Source organism: Mesoplodon bidens (assembly GCF_964165515.1).
Source record: "Mesoplodon bidens genome assembly, chromosome: 6".
Taxonomy (NCBI): Eukaryota; Metazoa; Chordata; class Mammalia; order Artiodactyla; family Ziphiidae; genus Mesoplodon; species Mesoplodon bidens.
In genome coordinates this window covers 1,420,816-1,443,067 of record NC_138162.1, presented here as the reverse complement: position 1 = coordinate 1,443,067, position 22,252 = coordinate 1,420,816, and the positions used below count along the sequence as shown (strand labels likewise).

Here is a 22,252-nt window from a genome sequence, read left to right as displayed (position 1 = left end):
CCCAAGGTAACACGGAGCAGGCTCACCGGGGGCACCTCCCCAGGAGCTCTCAAGGCTTCACCGAGAGGCTACGTTACTACGGTGAGCAGAGCCAGGCAAGGAGGGGCTGGTGAGAGCGGCCCCGCTTCCCCGGGGCCGACTGGGCTTAAGGGCAACGTTTTCTAGGAGCGTCACGGCACCCACGATGCGGATTCGGGAATTCTATGGGGTTGCTGGGCTGGAGGAGATGGGATACGTATGTGCACCGAGGAGAAGACTGGTTAGAGGGGGTGGCAGTGGGCATTTTAAAAGACAGAAGCATTTTAAAAAATATTTATCCCAGGGTTGAGACTCTGTTTTCAATACAGTTAAACTCTCATTTTTATTTTCACAGGGACAGAATATTTTAACGGTGGAACACGTAAGGAGAGTTTACACTACAGCAATCGCCTGCTGATGGGATGCCCCAAAAGAGCAGGGTATCTGTAAAGAAGCTTCCAGAATGCAGTTTATATAAAAGCGTTTATCCTCCCACCCCCCATCACTGGGATCACAGCACACCGAGGTGGTATTTATATCAAGCATGTCTGATAAAATGAATCTTGATTTTAAGAACACCACTGAAAATTTTACGAATCCTATTGTAGAAAGAGATGCAGAAATCAGGGAAGTTTTCCATTTTAGAAAAATTAAAATTGACAAGGTAGTTTCATTGTAGACGAGCATTTCTTCTCCTTAAAATACCTACTTTTACACTATTAAATTATCTTTTCCCCTATTAACGATTTCATCAGCTCTTCACATTTTAAGGATTCGTTTTCTCTTTAAGAAACGATTCAAAAGATAATCTGATAATTTTAAGTATCATCTTTCTACTTACAACTTAAGAACAAAGAGTTTAAGTACTTATTCAGTGGAGTTAATGAAAATTAGCTTAAAAAACAAAAAAGAAGTGGGGAAGTACCGCATTGGCAACTTTTCCGCTGAAATCCTCCTCTCCCACCTCCGACAGCGTGTCTCTGCCGGGCGCCTCTCGTGGCATCATTCCTGTCAAGGGACACGAGAGCCCCTGTGACCGCGGCGTCACTAAGCCCACAGCAGAGGGAGCAGGCGCGGCCGAGAGAGCTGCTGGAGACAGCGCAGCCCCTCCTGCCACGCCTCCCGATGGGGGCTTCACAAACCAAGAATGGAATGTTCCTCAATACGTGAAAACAGTTTCTCTTTTCAAGCCAGGCCGTCCAAGTAGACAGGTGGTCAGGGACAAGACCGCCCTCCAGAAGGAGGGTCACGGCCTCCCCAGTGAGTTCACAAAGGCTGCAGGTGGGCGCCCCCCGGCCACGCTCTGGACACCCACTCCCACCTCACATCCCAACAAAAGGTCAAGTCACCCATCTTCTATCAGCTTCTAGAACTTTCGGCACACACTAAGGAACGTGCTTTGCTCCCAGTGTGAACGACTTAAGCCTCTCCTACCAGTTTGCCCCTTCAGCGCCAAAGCCAAGTTCACTCTGCTCTCCAGACGGCACCTCGCAGACCCACCTGCGTCCTGGCTCCTGGCCTCCGGGAGCAGATGTTCAGTCTCTTGGAGAGATGGTGTGCCAGATGGCAGGCCAGGCCCTGGGTACGGAGCCACAGGATCAGGCACAGAGGGCTCTGGAAAGCCAAGTGCAGCCCCTGGGGGTCCAGAGCCAGGCCCCAGCTCGACAGAGCCCACGGGTGGTGGCACTGGGAACATCAGCACCCTGGCGGGGAAGGCCGGCTGACCATCAGGGAGCGTCAGTGGAGCTGCGGGGAGACGGCAGAGAAGAGAAAGCCTGAGGTTACGTGCTCACTCCAGTGACTTCCGCAGGGCGCGTTTCCTTCATCGAGGGCCAAGGAACCAACCGTCCAAGCACAAAGGCTGAAGCTGCCGGGCTGTCACTGGTTTAGGGAAGCGGGACACACATTTTTCAGGGCCGAGGGGAGGACCTCACTCAGCACAGCATGGGGCGTGGGCTCTAAGCCGCAGCACGACCCCGACACAGCCCAGCAAGCAGCTGCCTGGCCCAGGGCCGGCTCTGCCTTCACTGAGTCCCCCCCGCCCCACCTCCTGCACCACCCGCCCACTAAGCCAGACCTTTATGGCTGTGAGACCCAGTGGGCTCACCAAGGGAGGGGGGACAAAGAGAAAGCAGAGGGCCGAGGTGGCGGGACAGACGGCCCGACTCTCTGCGCAGCAAGACAGGGACGCTCCACGTTCAGAAGCAGGTGCCCAGGGCGGCGCGGGCTCACCTGAGGGCAGCAGCCGCACGTCCTGGCCCAAGTGGTCAGCGCCAGGCACAGGCGGCGCCAGCAGCACGTTGTCGGTGCCTAGGCCCGCCGGCTGGGCGGGTGCTGGGCCATCACAGGGCCCCACCTCGGAGCGTGGTGAGCTGGGACAGCGCCGGCGGAAGGCTCTGTCCAGACTCCACGCCACGGTGCCCTCCTGAAGGAGAAGGACCTCAGGCGTCTCCACGCCGGGCGCCGACCCCACGGACCCGCTAGGCTCCAAGAGCACCTCCCCCTCCCGGACACCGGGTGCCGCTAGAGCTGCGCTGCTCACACCGCCCCCTTCAGCGTGAACACAGCTCCCCGTCGGGCCCCTCGACTAGACCCCAGCGCACCTTGACCTGTTTCTCCATGAGCTGCAACTGGACCAGCCAGGCAGGCTCCGTGGTGGCCTCCTCCTCCGGCTTCTCCTTCAGCTGAGGGTCAAAGAGGCGCAGCTGGGAGGCGACCTGGAAACACACGCACATGAAGACCCTGTTCCCACAGGTGACGGTGGCCAAGCCGTGCCTTCAAACCCACTGGGACGAGGAGCAAGCGCGCCTGCAACGTCAGAGACGCAGCCCTCGTCCGCTGCAGGAACCTTCCTGAGGCGGGCTCACGCGGCCCGTCCCGGACCGCCTGGAGCGTGAGCGCCCACTGCGCCGGCCCGCCGAGCCTGTGGCATCCGGACCCGCGGGAGCTGAGCCCGCCTCTGCTCAGCTCCACTCACCGAGATGCCCACCGCCCTGGCAACGCTCACGCTCTGGGGGGTAGCAGGCGGGCACGGGCCAAACACGCCTGACCTCGCGTCAACTGCTGAAGCTGCCAGATGGAAACAGGGTTCTTGAATCACCCTGTTTCTGCAGGTGTCCCGAAGTTCCCGTGATAAAACCATTTTGGTATCACATGAACACATTCCACAAACGAAGCTCCAGGAGAGGAGCGCCCTGACACGGCCCCCCAAGTGCCGGGCGCCAGGGGGTGGGGGGTCACGCGGTCTCCGTCTTCCGGAGCGAGAGCCTGGGGCCGCGGGGCCGCAGCCGGGACCCACCTCACGCTGCGGCCCCTGGAACCTCACAGCGCTAAGCGCGAGGCGAGGACGCCTCGAGACACGAGCCTCCTGCAGGCAGGGTCCTCCTCACGCCCAGGCTCACCTCCACGTCTCTGCACGAGACGCCCCAAGGGCTCCTGTGCTGCACTGCAAAACACCAACTACCTGCCCGAGAACACGCAGGATCTTAACTCGGCCGAGCAGGCAGTCCCGAGCGCCCTCTGGTCACGAGCACTGCGTGACCACGTGGCCCCATGTGGCGCCCCGTGCCGCGCGGGGGCAGCGACAGCGAGGAAGACGTTACCTGAACCAGCTGGCTGAGCAGCACCGGGGAGTGTCTGTGGGGCTGCGCCAGGACGCTCTTGGCAATCACCTCGCAGTAGTGGAAGGCCTGCGTGGCAAGCCCCATGTCGGCCAGACGGCAGCAGTAGATGAACCTGAACACCTGGGACGGACGGGCGGCGAGCTGAGCGGTGCTCCCTGCCCTCCCGCAGGCCGACGCCCCCCCGGACGTCTGCATCCCCCGCTGCGCCTCCCCAGCACCTGCCCACGGCAGAGCTGGGCCCGCTCCCTGAGCTATTTCACATCAGAGTAAACGACTAAGCTTCTGAGAAACTCACTTTCTCTCTTCAACACCCTTAACAGAGCCGTCGGGGCTCTCGACCGCCGAGGGACCACGGAGTGACCACGAGGCGCCACCACGCGCACGCGCCCCACGATGACCGCCTCTCGGGAGCCGCCTGCGCGGTCACCCTGCTCTGCTGGCACCGACACTCTGTCCCGTTTCAGACACACACTCACAGTCCCGGTCAGATACCACCCTCCCAAAACGTGGTTGGTCCACAGCTGATAGAAAAGTACTTGAAACCAAACACTAAAAGTTTTTAGTACTTAAAACATCAAGAACCAAAATGCTAACAAAATTCCCAATTCAGCAAGCTTTAATTCTCGAACGTTACAGATCAAACATCTCCACGAGATTTCCGAAAACACTTCATTGCTCTTTACGTTTTTTGAATAAAACCCCTAAACGACTGCGGTCTTGTCAGCACCCACTCCGTCCAGCCCCCCGTCAGAGCTGGAGCCGTGGGGGCCCCACCCACCTGGAAGCTGGGTAAGGAGCAGGTCTGCGGCCCCAGGGACTGAGCGTACTCATAGGCTTCTGTCCTCTGAATAGCTTCGTTGGTCGCGAACTTTAAAAATGGCAAACTGTGGAGGACACGGGCGGCTGTCACATTTGAGCGGGTCACCGAAGCACCAGCGCTCCACGCGCCCGTCTGGGTTAGCCATGGGAGGGGCTTTTCCTAAGGGAAACGGATGCCACTATACCTATGCAATTCCTCACCTGTGGTTTGATCCAATTAAGACAAGTTTTGTGGTTTTCTTGGTATAAACCCCAAATCCAACCTGGGCCACGAGGTAGCAGAAGTGCGCAGCGTCAAGGAGTCCCCTCGAGGCTGAAGGTACGTAAAGCAGGCAGGCCTCGGTCACAGGGTCTCCCAGAGATCAGAGCGCTCACAGAGACCCCAGAGAGACCCCAGACGGAAGGACAGTCTCTGGTTCCCGAGCATCTGACGGCAGCCCCAGGCCTGCCTTCTATGTCGGCGTCTGACCTACCCAGAGTGTCCCCCATCGTGGCCATCGCCCGGGCTTCCACGTCCACGTTGTTGTTCAGGTTGGACAAAACCATGGCCAGGTGCGGCCGCCAGTCTCCCCACTTCTCGTCTCCACAACACTGAAACCAGAGACAAGCAGAAAACCCTCATCCTTGGAACACACTGCTATCTTAACTCTGCAGTGCTCAAGCTCCAGGAGCAGGATGAAACGCTGGCCTTGTGGCCTGGGAGGCGAGCCCTCCTGGGAGCGGGCTCTGAACAGACGGCTGAGCTGCGGAGGCTGCCGTGAGGACCCCCGTACTGACCGTGGACGCGGCTGGCATCCGCCCGGACATCAGCTGGTAGACCGTCTGCAGAGGGTCGTTGATCGGAAGGCTGTTGGCGAACCTGGGCAGACGCGAACAGAGAAGCCCTGACTCAGCCTGGTTCAGTAAACAGGACACGAAAAACTAGTCTGGTCTCAGCTCAGACGCTTTGGTGACTGGCTTGACGCTTGACCTGGGCCAAGTGTACACACTGCAATGTCTTTAAAAGGCTGTAAAGGATGCAGACGACGGAATTCACTGAGATTTTTTTTTTTTTTTTGGGTCACTGTGCGGCATGCGGGGTCTTAGTTCCCGGACCAGGGATTGAACCGGGGCCCCTGGCAGTGGAAGCGCACAGTCCTGACCACTGGACTGCCGGGGAATTCCCTGCTGAGATTTTATAGAATTAAAAAGCCTGAAATTAACAAAAAAACCTTAAATCCTTTAGCAGCACAACCCGAGGAAGAGGGGCCAGCAAGCCCACAGCCACGGGCGGCAGACGGGACTCCCCAGCTTCCTCTGACAAGAGTATGGGGACTGGGGGCTTCCCAAAGCTGACGAGGCCTGGACCCCCGCCTGCAGGCACGCCCGGAGACGGTCCCCACGGCCGGACTCCTCACCTGGTCATGACTCTGGCGTGCGTCCGGCTGTCCATCTTGCTGGCAAGTAACAGGGCGTGACCCCACAAGCCGTTCTTCATCGCGGACTCCAGAGCATCCTGCAAAGCATCGAGAGGTTCTCTGAACCCCGAGAACAGCGGGAGCGACGGAATGTGTGTCGTCACGCGCGCGGCCACCAAGGAGGAGGGGGCTCGACTGCAGATGAAACCGCAAACGGATCAAAGGCTCCGACATACACGTCCCAGTTCAAACACCAAGAGCGGGCGAGCTTCACCGTGTTCGCTGGCGGCGGAGTCCCTGCGGGAGGAGGTCTCCGTGTAGGTACCCCGCTTTCATCACCAGCACAGAGGACAAGCACACCGTCAGAACCAGGGACAACGGAGAAGTAGCACCGCCTTCTCCCACCTGTCGTCTCCGCCACGAGAAAGGCCAGGGGGACGTGAACTCCCCAGGCCCCGAATGAGCCCTGGGCCCCGAGGGCCTGTGCTCAGCACCAACAGGGCCTTAATTACTTCAGCCTCCCTGTATCCAAAATGATCGGGGCCACAACTTAGAAAACTTCTGACCAGTAAGCAGAAACGTTGCAACAGAGAAATGGTAATTAAATGTAACAGATCAGAAGATTTCAACTAGCTGTAAAATGACCACATTAAGATCATTTACTCACCAAATACGAATTTTCTGAGTCTATCATGACATAAAAGTGCCAAGAAATCTGGGCCCGCCAGACCCCCGCTGCCAGAGCCCAGCAGGCGCTCCAACTGTGCACTCCCCGCGCCCGGCTGCATCACCAGGTGCCCCACGGAGCAAACCCCGGGCGTGTCCCCAAGGAGCTCCCTGCCTGGGCCCGGGCTGTGCCCGGCACCCACTCACGGGGGCACGGTGAGCTCACCCTAACTGCGTGAGAACGCGCTGCCTCTGTGTCGCGCACGTGTTTACCCCGAGACACACTGCACACGGCAGGGGTGCAGCCTGAGCTCAATCCACGTGTTTGTCAGATGACGAAAAACGGAATCTGCACGTCTCTGACACCAGCAGCGCTGGAGAAGCCACTATTCTCACCTTCAGAGACACGACACACGAGGTGCCAGACAGTCTTTGCAGAACAAGACCCCGGCAGTGCGTTCCGCTCTAGACGCTGGCGCCCCGCGAGCAGGCCCTGCCCCCGCCCCGCGCCCGAGCCACTCACCTTCTTCCGGCCGTAGAGCAGCAGCTCTCGGAACCGCTCCGTGTCCTTCTCGAGGGTGGTGGTGGCCTGACTGTCGGTGAGAAATGAGAGCTGGGCTTCCCCTGACTCCTCCTCCACTTGCTCCGCAGGCTCATGAGTGAAATCGATCAGGTTGGCCTCACTGGGTGACTTCCCAGGAAGCCACACGGTTCGGTGGTCTCGTAACAAGAGTTCCGCGATGTCTGTGCCCACTACAGTCTGCAAGGGGCAGCAGGGGCAGGAAGGGAGTCAGGCTTAACCACAAACAGCACCCTCCTGCAGGAGTGACAGAACAGCCCCGGTCCTGGTCGGGGGAGGCCCAGAAAGGGCCTCCGCAGGCGAGCGACGTTGACCGCATCGGCACAGAGCCGCCCCCGACTCGGCCGGGAGCGAGGCAGGCAGACCGCACGCACCGGACGGGCCGACGACGGGGAGCCCAAACCACCCTTCACCCCAAACCATGCACCCTGCTTGGCTCCCACGTCCCCAAATCACCACCGAGACACTGGTCCTGGGGGAGCCCCTGGACGGTACAGCCTGGCACAGAAATCCTGCCTAATCCTCCTCGGGGGTGCTGAGGACTCCCGGGACTAGAGGCCTACGAGAAGAGCAGTTCTACAAGGAAGGAGACACATACCCCATTCTGTCTGCATAACAGAACAATAAAGCTCCAAAGAAGACTTGCGGACTCTTTGTCAATTAAATTTTCATTCTGTAAACATTTTGTAGCTTTGCTCTGTGCAAAATTAATAACATCCACTTTATGGGTGTCATCTCTGCAAAAAGAACACACACTCGGTGAACAGCGGCCACTGCATCTGCGAGGCCGTGCTCGGCACCGCCGGCCGAAGGGCACCGCGGACGCTCTCGTGGGGCACGTACTTGCCAAGAGGCCCCGGGAATGCCCGCATCTCCTCCTGCTCTGGCGTGTGTTGCAGCAAGGTCTGAGGTGGGGACAGGAGAGGGGAGAGAGAGAGAGCTGTTGACGGGGGCAGGCAGGTCAACGCCTGGCCTGGCTACATCGGCAGACAGAGGAACGGACACCATCCTCAGGACGGCCTGTCCCTCCAAGTGGGGAGGCAAAGCCTCCATCACAGAGTATGGGCCTCTTGTTCCGCAACGGTGACTTTCAAACTTTGTTTAAGCAGTGAGACCCGCCCCCCCAGACTCTGAGGCGGGGGCCTGGATACACACGATGGAAAAGGCCTGCCAGGACACGGAGCAAGGCACCCCGCACCAGCCCCCCGAGATCAGGAGGCACCTCTGCCCACTCTCCAGAATCACCAGTAAAATGAGCACGGACAGGGTCCTCACTCCAAAATCAAAAATTCAAATAAAGATAGAAAATGAACAACATACAATAAAACCAAGTCTAACACAACACCCAGAGCAGATTCTTAAAATGCTGACTTCCGGGAGGAAAAAGATGATCAAGGAGAATTGTAACCATCTACAAATTGAAGATTCACGTAAATAAACATTTCCTAAGCTTGTTTTTTCAGACAACAGCACACAAGTTGAAGATGACAAACTGCAAAGCACGTGCAACCTGAAGGGCGACGCGCGACTTCTCCCTGTGGAATTACCTCCATGCTGTGAATTTCAACCAACGCAGGCTGCCCTTCTGAAGGCAGATTTGGAATCACTTTGATGAGCTGACCCCCAGGACCAAACCTGGCACAGACATGAGGCACTGAGAATTTCTCAGGAGAAGTTGGTCTCGATGGAGCTACGTTTAAATAAAATGAGAAAGAAACAACCAGTGTGTCACTTTTTAATGCTTCTGAACTAAATCAACAGCTGAGATTTACAAGATGCCCATGCAGCTGGAATCACAGATTATCAAGATGAACTGACTTTCAACTGTAGTTAGTAACTGTTAAATTGTTAAATATCCTATTAAAAAACAGAACTTAAACATACGTCAGAAAAACATTCTAATCGTTCAAAGTGAGAATACTCTCCTCTAAAAGGAAAACGCTCCTTTAAAAGCCACCAGGATGCACTGTTCACAGAAAGCAGCGCTCGTGTTTCCTGCTGCTCAGGTGGCCCCTCAGCCCCTGCACCCTGAGTGCCCCTCAGACCACGAGCATCAGAGGGAGCGGCAGGGAAAACGACCAAGAGCGAAAGGCCTCAAGCCAGACAGGAGGTGACATGTTTAACCAAACAGTCCATCAGTTTATATTTTATACTGTCATATTCTAAAACTTGACATACTTGTGCAGTTTTCCAAGAAACAGCATTTGATCAAATATCTCAAAGGCGAATTGAGAATGTGGCCTGTGTGATAAGTGTATGAACTGGAGTTTTTCAAGTTTCCCTCCAAGATCCATGAACCCGTGTGGTCGGCACTGGGGTTACACTGAGGCCCTGCCCAAGAACGTGGCAGGGGAGCCTGAAGTCAGAGCCACACTGAAGTGGACACGATGGACAGGCCGGGCAGCTCCCAGGCCTGTGAGCCAAACTGCAGCCCAAGGGGCACCAGCAGCCCAGCGTGGCGAGCGCTGCCCCTCAGGACAGGCACGTGGTGGCATGGTGCCCTTGCTCGGCAGGGATGCCCAGGCCAGGCCATCGCCAATGCCCATCCCGGTGACGACTCAGTCCCTCTTGCCCATCCCAGGCTCGGAACACCGCCCCAAGGTGTGCCTCGGCCTCCCTCTGCCCCTGTGGGCACGCAGGGCCTCGCCACACACACCTTGCTCCGCGGAGGGCCAGCTGGCCTCAGCAGGGTAGCTGTACTCCGGGAAGCCCAGGGTGCCGTGGAAATCGCCGCCGTAGGGGCCGTAGGCATAATCGCCGTGGAAGGAGCCCGGTGGAGGGGGCGCCTCGTAGGGCCCAGCAGTCACGCTATGACCTCTGTACACCTGGCTCTTAGAAAGCAGAGAGCAAACAGGTGAAGTCTCTTTGCCACGCCTGCGGCGGGACCCCAGGCGGCCACCAGAACCCTGGGGCCCGGCCCGCCCCCCCGCCCGCCCACCTGGTGGGAGTGGGAGCTGAAGCTGCTGTGTAGGCTCCGCGCTGAGCGCTCGCTGTGCTCGCTCCGCCGGTCCACCTCCTCCCCGTAGGGGTCCCTGTGGGGCTCAGGCTCGTCGTCAAAACTCCCGGTGAAGCGGGGGTCATACCTCCAGCGGTCGTCGTATTTCTCAGGCCTGGGGAAGCAGTGGGGCAGAGGCCGGGGCTCGGGGAGAGCACCTCCAGGGCCTATGCTCCCGTGCCACACGGCAACGAGCCCCTCCAGGTCCCCTCGCCCCGAGTCCTGATCCTAAGGACAGCGCTCACCAGAGCCCACCCTCGAGTGCAGTCGCTGCATCCCAAGGCCAAGTTCAGACCCTGTCTTAGAGTTAGAGAGGCAGGCTGGGGGTCCGTCTGAGGTGGTCACCCCTCTCACGGACCCAAGAAGAGGAGGATGAACTGACTCACGGTGCCGGTTCCGAGGCCGGTTCTCCTCCAAGAGCCCAAAGAAAGAGCCACTGGGAAGGTCAGTCCATCCTGTTCCTCCCAACAGTGACCGCTCCCCGGGAAGCCAGACACAACTGTAGCTCGAGTGAATTACAAAGACCCGAGGGCACATGCAGAAGCGCAGCTGACTCACGACCCACCCTCCTTATCAAAATCTATTCTACCAACCTGTCCTCATAAGCATAGCTTTCCTTCCTATACGGATCGTACTCAGCATCATACCAACACCTCCGGTCGTAGGTGCGGGGGTCCCTGGACCGAGAACCATAGTGGTACCGATCCCAGTGACCTGGATCTGCAGGCAAGAGATTAATGGGTCAGTACAATGTGCCAAAGACACCCCTCTGGCCGTCACAAAACCAGGCCACCCCAGGACTGAAGAATGCTTTCAGCCTCAGAGAGCAACCAAACTTTCCTCCCGAAAATCAGCACGACCCCAGGGAACGTTAACTGTGAGACACCAGAGGACCCGGCCATGTCTCGCCTGTACTGTGATACCTAACGGCCACTGACAGTTTTTCTCTCAACACACGTGATTAAAAAGAATAAAAAAAAATTTTTTTATTCATATCTCTTTTCTCTAATGTGATCCAAAGAGCTTTAGGAAATACTCTCAACGGATAAACAACAAGGTTCTACTGTAAGAGCACAGGGAACCATATCCAATCTCCTGGGATAAACCATAATGGAAAAGAATACGAAAACAGAAGGTATATGTGTGTGCATAACTGAGTCACTTTGCTGTACAGCAGAGATTAGCACAACCTTGTAAAACAGCTGTACTTGAATAAAAAATAAACAAAATTTAAAAAATACTCTGAAAACTAGATTACTTTAAAAAGGCACATTAAGGGACTTCCCTGGTGGCGCAGTGGTTAAGAATCCGCCTGCCAATGCAGGGGACACGGGTTTGAGCCCTGGTTCGGGAAGATCCCACATGCCGCGGAGCAACTAAGCCCATGCACCACAACTACTGAGGCTGCGCTCTAGAGCCCGCGAGCCACAACTACTGAAGGCCGCGCGCCACAACTACTGAGCCCACATGCCGCAACTAATGAAACCCACGCGCCACAACTACTGAAGCCTACACGCCTAGAGCCCATGCTCCGCAACAAGAGAAGCCACCGCGATGAGAAGCCCGCGCACTGCAAGGAAGAGTAGCCCTCGCTCACCGCAACTAGAGAAAGCCCGCGGGCAACAACAAAGACCCAATGCAGCCCAAAATAAATAATAAATAAAGCAAATGCAGGAAAAAAAAAAGCATATTAACATTATAAGCAAACCAGATACACCACTTTGAGCAAGCATGTGCAGAATTATGCACGAAGCAGTGCAAATACAAAAGTGGAGGAAGAGCCCCGGGAGACGCAGAAGCGGGTAGCCATGTTGGGACAGTGAGGGCCACAGCCTGGCAGGGGGACCAGCAGGGCGGCTCAGGGGACACATGCCAAGACGCACACACTGCCAGACAGCGGTGGCACCCGCAACGTCCTGCGTCTGCCCTGTGTGATGCGGGGGCTCTGGCCACATGTGGAGCACGTCACACGTGGCCATTGCAGTGAGCAGCCGGTCCCTCATTTTACTGATTTTAATCAATTTAAACAGCCACAAATGGATGTCACATACTCTTGAACTACTGATAATTATGCTTTGCTGGGAAATCAAAGAAAACTACTAATACGTTACAGACACAACGTTACAATTAAGATATAATTTCTTAATGAAAAATAGCAATGTAATTATTTCTAGATGCAGACTACTTTCAATTACCTTGGCTCTTAGCTAAGATCGTTAAGACTACTAAAAGGGAAGGTTTCCTAAGAAATCCCACAGCGCGCCACTCTGCACCCGGCTGGACGAACGGTCTGAACACGCATCTGCTGGCCGTCGACCGATGAAAACGCCTGAACATACCTCCATAATCGTACTGGCTGGAATAATAATTTGCATAGTAGTCACTCTGACTGCTCCATCCACTTTTGGAATTATAGTAACCTTCAGGATACCCTTGCCTGAAAAAAACACATAGTGCTGTTGAAAAAAAAATTACCTGTTTCTTAAAGTGGGACACAAATTACACCCAGAGCAACAGGCATTCATCAGAGCACCTTGGTTGTGAAAAAATTCTAATCAGGAGATCCAAACCAGTAACAACGATAAGATTACAGGATTCCCTACCATACAGCAAAGTAACATTTATCTGTTGAAATAACTATTTAAGTGCTGTTCAGCATAAAATAACTAACCCTTCCCGCGTGCTCAGTGCTGCATGCTATAAAGCCAATGCTTAAAAGCAGGGTCTCACGTTTCTGATATCACGCTTAGCAGAAGCAAAAAGCACTGAGCTTTCAAAACCAAGCTAGCGCCGACTGTAACACCCTCTACACAGACCGCAACCCGTGTGTCCTGAGGGGGGAAAAGGGCCCTTGCGCCCTTCCAGCTGACTGCCCGGGACTCACAACACGGGCCAGACCAAGGCTGGCTTCACAGGCCCAGCTGTGCTGACGACCCTAAGCAGGACAGGCAGGTACCAGGCCTTCCAGGGCAGCAAGATTCTTGGAAGGACTTGATGGCACTTTCAATTTCTGAACTGTGACTCCGTGTACCCCTGGGGATGGCTCACTCCTGGGGCTGCAGCTGCCCCTGAGGAGTGTCCGGCCCCCCCATCTGCCACAGGGACAGCACCCGCTGGGCGGGGGCCCTGGGGGGAGCACTCCAGTGCACCCACCACCGGGGGGGCTCCAGAAAAGTGCCCTGACCAAGGGCAGAGCCAGAGCACGCCCACCCCGCTGCCCTCTCCAGCCCCGGTCACCCGCCAGGAAAGACTCCACCGCAGAGACCCGAGGCTCGTTCTCCCCTCCTGTGCGATGTGACCACACCAGGCACAAGCACAACACGCTGATGCTCAGCACCAACACGCAGGCCTGCACACGCGTGTGCGCACACGCACAGGGCAGGAGAGGGGAGAGGCTGCCCTCCCTCCACGAGTGAGCGGTGAGGACACGGCGACAAGCCCTGCCAGGTAACCCGACCGGCCTGCAGGCGACAAGCGGCAGAGCAAGGCGCGCCCCGGCCCCTGCCTCCCCCTCCCCCGCCTCTCAGGGCTTCTAGAAAACACCTGCCTGCCGCTCTCCCCAAATCAGGACGCCCACTGGGACTCCAGTCTCACCTCCCAGAGCGCCGGGCCCAGCGGCTCAGCGAGTCCCTCCCAGCGAGGGAGGGGGGCCGGCTCACAGAGGCAGGGCCTCGTCTCCAGGTGAGCTACTGAAGACGCGGGAAGCACCAAAAGCAGCGCCGACTTTGAAAGGCGGTGCGTGGATGCAGTCTTCACCCGCGCCCAGACTCTTATCACGAGCCGAAGGAGCCTTGCACCCTCATGGCGAACCCGGCCCGGTGAGACGGGGGCCCGGGGCGCGGGCTCTGCAGCCCTGCGCTTCCTGCCGAGCCCCCGACGCCCCTGGGGGGAGGACTGTGGCCAGCCTAAGCTTTTAGGCTCTTTTGAAGTGCCTCACCTGTGATCACAGAACTGAGAGGAGCTCTGTCAGGGGAGAGGGAAGTGGGAGGGAGCGGCTGGGGGCCTCACGGCCCGGGGGGCAGTGCCGGGGGGGGGGGGGGAGCCCGGGCTTGCGGCGGCCGCTGCCGACGGGCCACTCCGTGTTCCGGCCCACACCTGCCTGGCCCGGGAGTCAAGGCACCCCGTCACCAGAGGCGGCGAAGGACCTGCACGGGGGGAAAAGCTGCCTCGGCACCCGCGTGTGCATCCCTCGGCAACGGCACCACGGCCCGGGCCGGGAGGAGCCCCACACGAGGGCAGAGGCGGCTTCCTGGTGGCCCTGCACAGGGTCGGGTCTGACCAGAGACCATCTGATGACACACCCGTGACCGCGCAGCAGCAGCAGCGTACTTAGTTCGATTTAAAGATGCCTCCTATAATCCGTCCACACCCACGGAAGTAAACACACGTTAAACAGGTCCGTGTAATTCTTTACAAACACGGTCTTTTTCACATCACTAAGTTACTACCACAGCCGGCAACACACATGTCCATCACCTGGCAGCTGGCCGGTCCGAGCAGTGACTCGCCCGGGAGCTGGGCCGCTCGAGCTCAGGGTAGCGGTAGCTCTCTGCGAAGGCAGCGGCTGCACCATCGTAGGGCCTGTATCTGGGCTCATAGAGGCCGTACATGTCCTGTTGAAAGAAGGATGCCTCCATTAGATGCCAAGAGCCAACTCATCAAGCAACCGGCATGAATTCTCACGGTACAGGCAGTGCTCTCCAGATGAGCCCCAGACACGGGGCTTCCTTCATGCGAAACAATAAAAAGAAAATGAAATCCACGGCCACACTCCTAAGACAGACTGCCCTGGCCCGGCTCAGGAGATGGCCCACCATCAGCGGGCCACGCCCGGGTCCTGCAGTGACTCGTGAGGACTCTGTCATCTGCTTCCCGAGGTCTCACTTGCGTAGGTGCCACGACCCCACAATCTCGGGTCCCGTTTCAGACACCATCTCAGGGAAGCAAAAGAACGAGGGTCCACTGGAACGGGTCCTGAAGCTACAGGCAGCCTCAAAAGGAGTATCACATTCTATCCTTACGAGGCTTTCAGCCCCATTACAGACCGATGAACCCCCATGGCTCTAAGGCCACGTCGGGACTTGAAGTAGAGACGAGGTGACCCAGGCACGAGCCAGAATCAGTCCTTCCTGACTCAGTCCAACGTTCCACCATCACCCAGCAGAGGACGAGAAATCACATAAAATGGACTTGTTCTTAACCTCTAGTGGAATCTGTAGCGACACAGAGACAAGGCAGGAGGAAGTGGGCTCCCACAGAAGTGCTGCTGGGCGCCGGTTGGACAAGGGCCCGGAGCAGGTATGCGGCCCCTCCATGCACTGCCAGGCCTTCCTGGGCTCTGGGCACAGCATAATTTCCTTCTTTGGGGTTCCTTCTGGATCTAGGATTCCCAGGTCTCAGGGGTTAGGCGTGTACCTGTTCCCACACGTGCAAAGATGCCCAAGCCCGCGAGGCAGCCCCACCACCGGGGCAGCCCTGCTCCCTCAGCCTCTTCTGACTGCAGGGCCTCCAGCGCGGCGCCTGCCCCCATGTCAGACAGTGGACTTCAAACCTCTGGTCCACAATCCTTCTGCCTCCGCTGCCCGTGGGTGATGCTGGCGAGGACGAGAGATGGTGAGAAGCGGACAGTAATCAAACGTGTGTCCACCTGGATCACTTTTTCACACTAAGGCAGGATTAAACAGAACTTAAACGACATTCGTGGGCCTGCATCAGTGTGAAAAGAATCTTCTGGGTAGCACAGTGGGGCCCCCTGCTCTGCTGCTGCTATCACTACGTACCTGCAAGAAGCTTAGGGAATTACACCACTCTTAGCTGTTTCATTTGAATTACATTCCAAACCTAACTTTTTTCCGTAAATAATTTCATTCTGAAGGAGGCATTTGAAAGACTAGAGTTTTCCTGTTGCTTCTTAGGTAGGTTTTAAGGTCAAAACCACAAAGAAGCTTCAAGAGGCTATTCCGGTTTCCCAAACCGTGCAACCAAGAACCCTGGGTCTGCGGAAAGCCAAGAGGCAGGACAGGAAACAAAGGTCCTTTCTGTCGCGTGAGACGGGATGTGCTGGGTTAAACAGAACTTAGGCAGGTATTCTACCCAACTCAGTGTGCTAATGCACGGTGTGGACTTCCAAGGGAAAGGCCGCGCTCAGCAGAACAAGCTGTCACCAGTCAGCACTCCTCTCACGAAGCAGCGCGTGACAGCTGACCACGGGTCACCTCAGAACTGACCAACAGAACCCCACCAAGGCACATGACGTGAGGAAGAAACCACTGGTCAGGGGGCTCAACAGTCCACAAGCTCGACCCTACCTGGTAATAGTGGGGGACGGTGCCAGGATCCGGTGGGTACGGTGAGGGGTACGGGGGCTGGTAGCCATCATACAGGGACCTGTAATAGTAGTAGGACGCCAAGTCTGGAGGCGGCGGCTGCAGCCACTGCTGGTCAGACCGCGCGGCCGCCTGGCTTGAGCTGGTAGATGCGACGGACACGCTGGAGGACCAAGGTGGTCGAGGCAGCAGCTGCTGGCCCATGTCAGCTGGAGCCGGACTTGCAGACGGATGGGTTGGGCTTGGGGGCTGTCCTTGCACTGGTGGACCTCCTGGGTTTGAAGGCTCTGGAAGTGCTGCTTTGGGCCCCTGGGGAGGGGGAGGGGCCGGCTCCTGCTGGGCTCTCTCTGGGCCATGCTGGTCCTGAGCATCTTTTGTCACCTGTTGGTAGAAACGGTCTGGGGTATGTGCCCCAGGCCCATGCAGTGGTCTGTGACTGGAGATGGTTTGCTGGCAAGAAGCTGGGCTATCAGCTTGGGCCGGGCTATACATTCCTACAGGATTTTCCAAAGTCCGACCGAATGTAAAGTCTAGGGCTCCCGAAGCTTCATCCCGACTGCTGGAGTGATGTGCCTTATTACCATCAGGTACTGAGGTATTGTTCGCAGGAGGAACTAACATCACGCCTGTGCTTCCAGCAGGACTGGTAACTAACTCGGGAAGAATGCTCTCCGCGTTATGCATCTTTTGACTTTCCGGAAGCAAGTTCTTCGGAAATGGATGAGATGGCTGTTGAACCAGCAAATTAGCAGGTTGACTGGAAACCATTTCCGAGGTACCACAAACTTGTGGGAAATTACTCTGGGCAAGATGGTTAGGCAGAGGCGAGCAGATGAGGGCGCCAGCCGGAGCCCCGGACAAAGGAGCGTTTTCCCCAGAATCACCCCCAGCGGCCTGGCTGCTGACCGTGGGCTTCTCTCCCGCCAGCCCAGAGTCTCTCCAGGACGGCTGAGCCGAACTGTAGCTCTGATCAGGCTGCGCGATCAAGACCGGCCGATTCTGCAAAGACTCGGTGGGTGGGGAGGACAGCAGACTGGCATAACCGGGACCTGCCTGGGACGGGAGGGCCTCCTCTTCGCCCATCTGGGGAGGATTCTCGAGATTCTCAGAAGCACCAATGCCGTCCCTGCTCTGCACGGTGGGGCCGGGGCCCGGCTGCCGGGACTGCTGGCCACACACCCCCTCGTCTGGAGGCTGGATCACTTCAGATGGCTGAGGTTTCACGGGCACGTGAAGTGCAGGGGCAGCTGGGGCTAGGAGGACATTGCCTCCAAAATCTGGCAGCTCGTTCTGTGCCCACAAAGTCGTGGCTGGGCTCTCACACTTCACAGCCCCCTGCGCCCTGGTCAAGGGCCTCTTCTCAGGCGCGGGGAGCACAGCTTCCAAGGGCGGCCCCGTGGCGTGCAGAAGCCCGGGACTGGCCTCCGTGGGTGTGGTGAGAGGTGGAGCGCAGACCCGGGGCAGGAAGAGGGTCTCCATGTTGTCGGGGGGCTGCTCCAGGTTGCCAGGGGAGGCGTCGGGCGCGGCAGCAGCTGCTCTGTGCTGCTTCTGGTGGGCACTGGGCCCCCTCACCTCGCCCACCACGTTGGCGCGGTCTGCCTCGACTGGCTTTACTCCAGTGAAGTGCGATTTCACTGGCTCAAAAGAACTATTTGCACTCGTCTGAAATATCCCCGTGGGTTTTGGGGGGCTAGGGGCCACGGGCTGGGGTGCGACGCTGCCGCGGTCATTCCGGCTCTCAGCGCTCTTGTCTGTCTCGCCTCCCACAGGAGAAGAATCGATCTGCTTAAAAAACCTCCCCGGAGCCTCGTCTTCAGGTTTTCCAACTTCCTGCTGAATGAACGTGCCCCCCGAGTCGTGGGGCCTGGCTGCACTGGGAAGACCCCGGTGGCTCTGGCTGCTGTAACTGGAAGACATGCTCTCAGACCGCGCAGGGTGCGCCGTCGCACCTGGGGCCTCGAGATTAGGGCCCCCGCCTCCAGTGGGGCCCCCGGCACTGAGCCTGGGGACAGCCGGCCCGGGAAGGGGCCCGTATCTGAGCTGAGCGCTTGGGGAGGAAGGGTCTGCGCTTAGGGGCTCACTTGGCAGCACTTCCTGGTTCTGGATGAACTCTAAGTTCTCGACGTTCTCGTACTGCGGGCCGCCAGCACCGTGAGCCCCCGCACGTGCTGTGTCACCCCACATGTCAACAGTGGCAGCGTTAGTGGTTGCTTTGTCGTGTCGGATGCCTGCAGACTGAGGAAAATAAGGCTGTGGGTCTCCTGCCTGCTGCGTGGGCTCGCTGCTGGAACCTTTGAGGAAGGCCTGATAAACGCCTCCTGGCCCCATGTGTGCAGGAGGCTGGCCGAGGCCCGGGCCGGGGGAGAAATCATCAAAGTCAGACTGACCAGCAGAGACTGCTTTTTCAGATGTGAGGTTCTCTTCGTTCTCTGTCTCTCCTCCTTTGAAAAACATGGAGAGCGCTCCCGAGCCCGCTTCCGGCAGGGTCCAGCTGCTCCCGGCACCCAGCGGGGTGTGCGAGTGGCCTTCTGGGCCGTCTCCCTGAGCGAGGGGGTTAACGAGAGCCAGGTCTGACAACTGCCCTCGATTCACTCCTGGCCTCAACCTGAACTCCTGGCCCGCCCGAGCGTTCCCAACTCTGGAATTCTGCCTGAATGCATTTTCTGGATCAAAGCTATTTGCTAAGTGGTTTCCACTTTGCAGGTAGACCGCCTCATTTCTCCCGTCACTGGCCGAGGGTCCCGGTACAGACACCAGGGGGCCGTGTTGCTCGTGGCCAGGACCCTGACGCAGGTTGGACGGAGCGGGAAAGTGGGCAGCACTGGAGGCGTGGCACACCGTGTTCTGCACAGGTCCCTCTGGGCAGGGCCGGTAATGCTGCCCCGAAGGCTGCGGGCCTCCCTGCACCGGCCCCCACTGCCCGGGCGTTTGCTGACGAGGCTGAGGGAGGAAAGGGGGCGCTGCTGGTGTCGCGGTGCCGTCGTGCGGGCTCGGCCTGCTCAGGGGTCTGTCGGGCCGTGGCGTGTTCGCCTGTGGATGGCCCACACGACAGCTGTCAGGACCCACTCCTGGAATGTACTGAGGAGGATACGGTGGGGTCTGAACTTCAGGCTCCGGGCCGGGAGCGACCTCGACTCTCCTGTTCGCCTCGGGCCCAGGCGGTGCCGAGGGGCTCAGCACGCCGGGAAATGGGCTGGCATCTGACCTGAGCTGCAACGGAGGGCCTGGCAGAGGCTCGCAGGGTCCTTGGGAGCTATCCCCGGCATTTGCGTGTGGCCCAGGCAGACCGGCACGCTGAAGAGACAATGGTGGGGCGGGGCCTTGCACAACAGGTGGGCTGCTTTTAGACGAACTGCCCAATGATGCATTTTGGAGTGCCTGTCTACTAAAAGCAAACGGGTCCGTCACCGGCTGCAGTGGGCAGGTTATCGGGGCCACCGGTGCATTACTATTGGCCTGTCTCCTGTACGGGCTGTTGGACCAGAACATGCTCTGAGGACTCCCGGACGGAGGCGGCCGGACCACGCCAGACGGGACAGCCTGGGGGGGAGGTTGCATGATCGAGCTCCTGCACCATGAGATGCTGCTTTACAGAGAGAAGCAGGAGAGAGGCGCTCCTCACTCTGAACTGAAAAAGAAAAAGAAAAAGAATTAATACATAAAATCCATGTATTCAAAGTCCCAGCTGCAATCAGGAAAACTAAGAAAGAAGAAAAAGGCTGACAACGATTTTGCATCCTGCAGTCCTGAGGGCTACACCTCTCCTGCCTCCACTCCCGTGAGAACTGCTGTCCCGGGCAGCTCGGGAGGGAGGACCCGGGGTGACAGCACGGCCGAGTGCCTTGAGATGACTCGCTGCGCTTCGCTGAGGTTCAGTAACGTACCCCAGCTACGCACCCACAGGCAACGCCTACCGCCTCCACGATGCCCTGGGCAAGCGGGCAGGGACCAGGCAGAAGCTAACGCCAGTCACAACAGGTACGCAGTCCCTCCCGTGTTCCTGTAACTTATCGCAGACCAAGAACAAGCCAACTCCTCTATTAAGACTGCATGTCATACTTTTCATACAGGTTAATTCTGAATCTTGAAAGGAAAACAAGTTAAAAATTTGCTCCTCCGTTTTCTTTAATTAAAGAGCATTACGGAGTAATATAAGCTGCAAAATACACATCTAAAATGTATTCACCTCAAACGCCTTTTATCCCACCCTGTAAAATGCTTCATTTTCTGCACCGTGACTGGTGGCACACCACTAGCAAGACAAGCTGCCTCGGATCACCGGAGCTGTAACAACTATGCCTGGAATGAAAACCCCAAGTAATCTTAAAGCTGCTTTAAAACTGACCAACTGACTTGATTCAACACTTGTCAATAACAGGCAGAGGGCCGATAAACCCTTTATAGAAAACAAGGGGGTAGAAATCCTCTTTACAGCGTTTTTTGTTGTTGTTCGTTTTTTACTAAAACACACTAAGTATAATCTTGAATAGTTAACCTGCACTTTACAGGGTCCTCCTCTGTACGTCAGTCCTTCTCCCCAGAACAGCCTTCACGAACAGATTACGTGGAGCCCATCACAGAAAAATGTCAACAACAAAGGAAGAAATGATAGAAGGACTCCTGAGTTTAACCCACACATTTCCGCAGGTGTACAATGTTTCTGTCCTTGGGAATCTTTCTGATACTCAGACAAAAGAAAAAGTGCATAAATGTATGTTGAGTAAAGTTATTTACAAATGAAAGTTCCTATTCCCATCTGAAAACGAGCCCTATGAATCTATGAATCCGTTACTATTACTGCCCGCACACACTCTTGTCCCAGGCCAACAGGGAACCCTTTCTGACAGACAAGCACTTTGAAACTCACTCAAATTTAATGGAATTAAATATATGAGGAACAGCATCAGAGACTTCATTTGGTTCTAAGCTGTCATTTTAAAACAAAGAACGTTCACAGCTCAGCTTTATATGGAGCAAGGGGAGGACGAGCAGAGCGTCTTCCTCTTATCTGTGAAACAGAGGCATCTTATAGGACATGACATCCTCCTTGTAAGGCTTCAGCAGGAGACCCTCAACCACACTAAGCAGCATATATTTTTTTAAAAAGTACACACACACACACATACACAGAGAACAGGTCCAGAGGATTTATTCCCCAGGTGTCACTGTGAGAGCCAGACTGGGCGCCAGCTGAGTGGCTCAGCCACAACCACTGCTCATTCTGTGACCCAATTTCTTCACCTATAAAGTGAGAACTGAAATGATGGTTTCAAAGTCCCTTTTGCGTTTAATCTTACGAAATTCTATTCACAGTGGATTTTGGGAGGCCCAAATCCCTATGGCTGTTTAATAGGGAAATCTTATCAGAATCTAAATTTCACATAACATTTATACTTAAGATGTTTTCCTTGCAGAAACTTCCTTAAAATTATTTTCTCAACTCCTGGACTAAGAACCGTTTTATAAGCAAACACTAACACTTCCCTACAAAGTAGCTTCCACTTCTCTCCCTGACAACTGAGAGCTTTTTAGCAATATACCAATTTCATCTGGAACAATCTTCTGACTTGAACATTATTCTTTTGGTCTTTTTTTATATTCACCAGCAAAAAACAATGCAAGGGCATATCATTTATCTTTTGACTATACAGAATTTTATTCTGTCCAGTAAGTCATTCTGTAGCCTCAAGTCACCTAACTTTAAAAAAGGCAGACTGCTTCAAAGAAACCAGCTGATCTTCCTAAAGATGCATTATTCATAACCCTAGCTCGTCAATTAAGCTGCCTTGGATCTATGTGAAATAAATCCAACCTGTTTCAAAATAAAT

The 22,252-nt window shown here is 56.3% G+C and overlaps 1 protein-coding gene across 5 annotated transcripts in view; it reads right to left on the bottom strand.

The window, feature by feature from the left end:
• The window catches only part of SEC16A (SEC16 homolog A, endoplasmic reticulum export factor), a 33,618-nt gene that overhangs the window by 8,094 nt on the left and 3,272 nt on the right, over window positions 1–22,252 (bottom strand). For 4 of the 5 annotated variants that reach the window (XM_081238063.1, XM_081238062.1, XM_081238061.1 and 1 more), the window contains exons 2-21: window positions 16,407–20,052; window positions 14,575–14,711; window positions 12,438–12,535; window positions 10,692–10,818; window positions 10,042–10,213; window positions 9,760–9,934; window positions 8,651–8,793; window positions 7,947–8,008; window positions 7,702–7,840; window positions 7,047–7,283; window positions 5,858–5,955; window positions 5,238–5,319; window positions 4,934–5,051; window positions 4,662–4,773; window positions 4,420–4,525; window positions 3,621–3,761; window positions 2,622–2,735; window positions 2,251–2,443; window positions 1,519–1,764; window positions 944–1,026 (exon numbers count right to left, since the gene is read on the bottom strand). In XM_081238063.1, the coding sequence (XP_081094189.1) occupies window positions 944–1,026; window positions 1,519–1,764; window positions 2,251–2,443; window positions 2,622–2,735; window positions 3,621–3,761; window positions 4,420–4,525; window positions 4,662–4,773; window positions 4,934–5,051; window positions 5,238–5,319; window positions 5,858–5,955; window positions 7,047–7,283; window positions 7,702–7,840; window positions 7,947–8,008; window positions 8,651–8,793; window positions 9,760–9,934; window positions 10,042–10,213; window positions 10,692–10,818; window positions 12,438–12,535; window positions 14,575–14,711; window positions 16,407–19,982 (6,159 nt within the window). In that variant the 5' untranslated portion in view covers window positions 19,983–20,052. Of the gene's footprint in view, window positions 1–4; window positions 1,027–1,518; window positions 1,765–2,250; window positions 2,444–2,621; window positions 2,736–3,620; window positions 3,762–4,419; window positions 4,526–4,661; window positions 4,774–4,933; window positions 5,052–5,237; window positions 5,320–5,857; window positions 5,956–7,046; window positions 7,284–7,701; window positions 7,841–7,946; window positions 8,009–8,650; window positions 8,794–9,759; window positions 9,935–10,041; window positions 10,214–10,691; window positions 10,819–12,437; window positions 12,536–14,574; window positions 14,712–16,406; window positions 20,053–22,252 lie in introns of those variants that run through there. The other variant, XM_081238065.1, reaches the window with a different exon arrangement.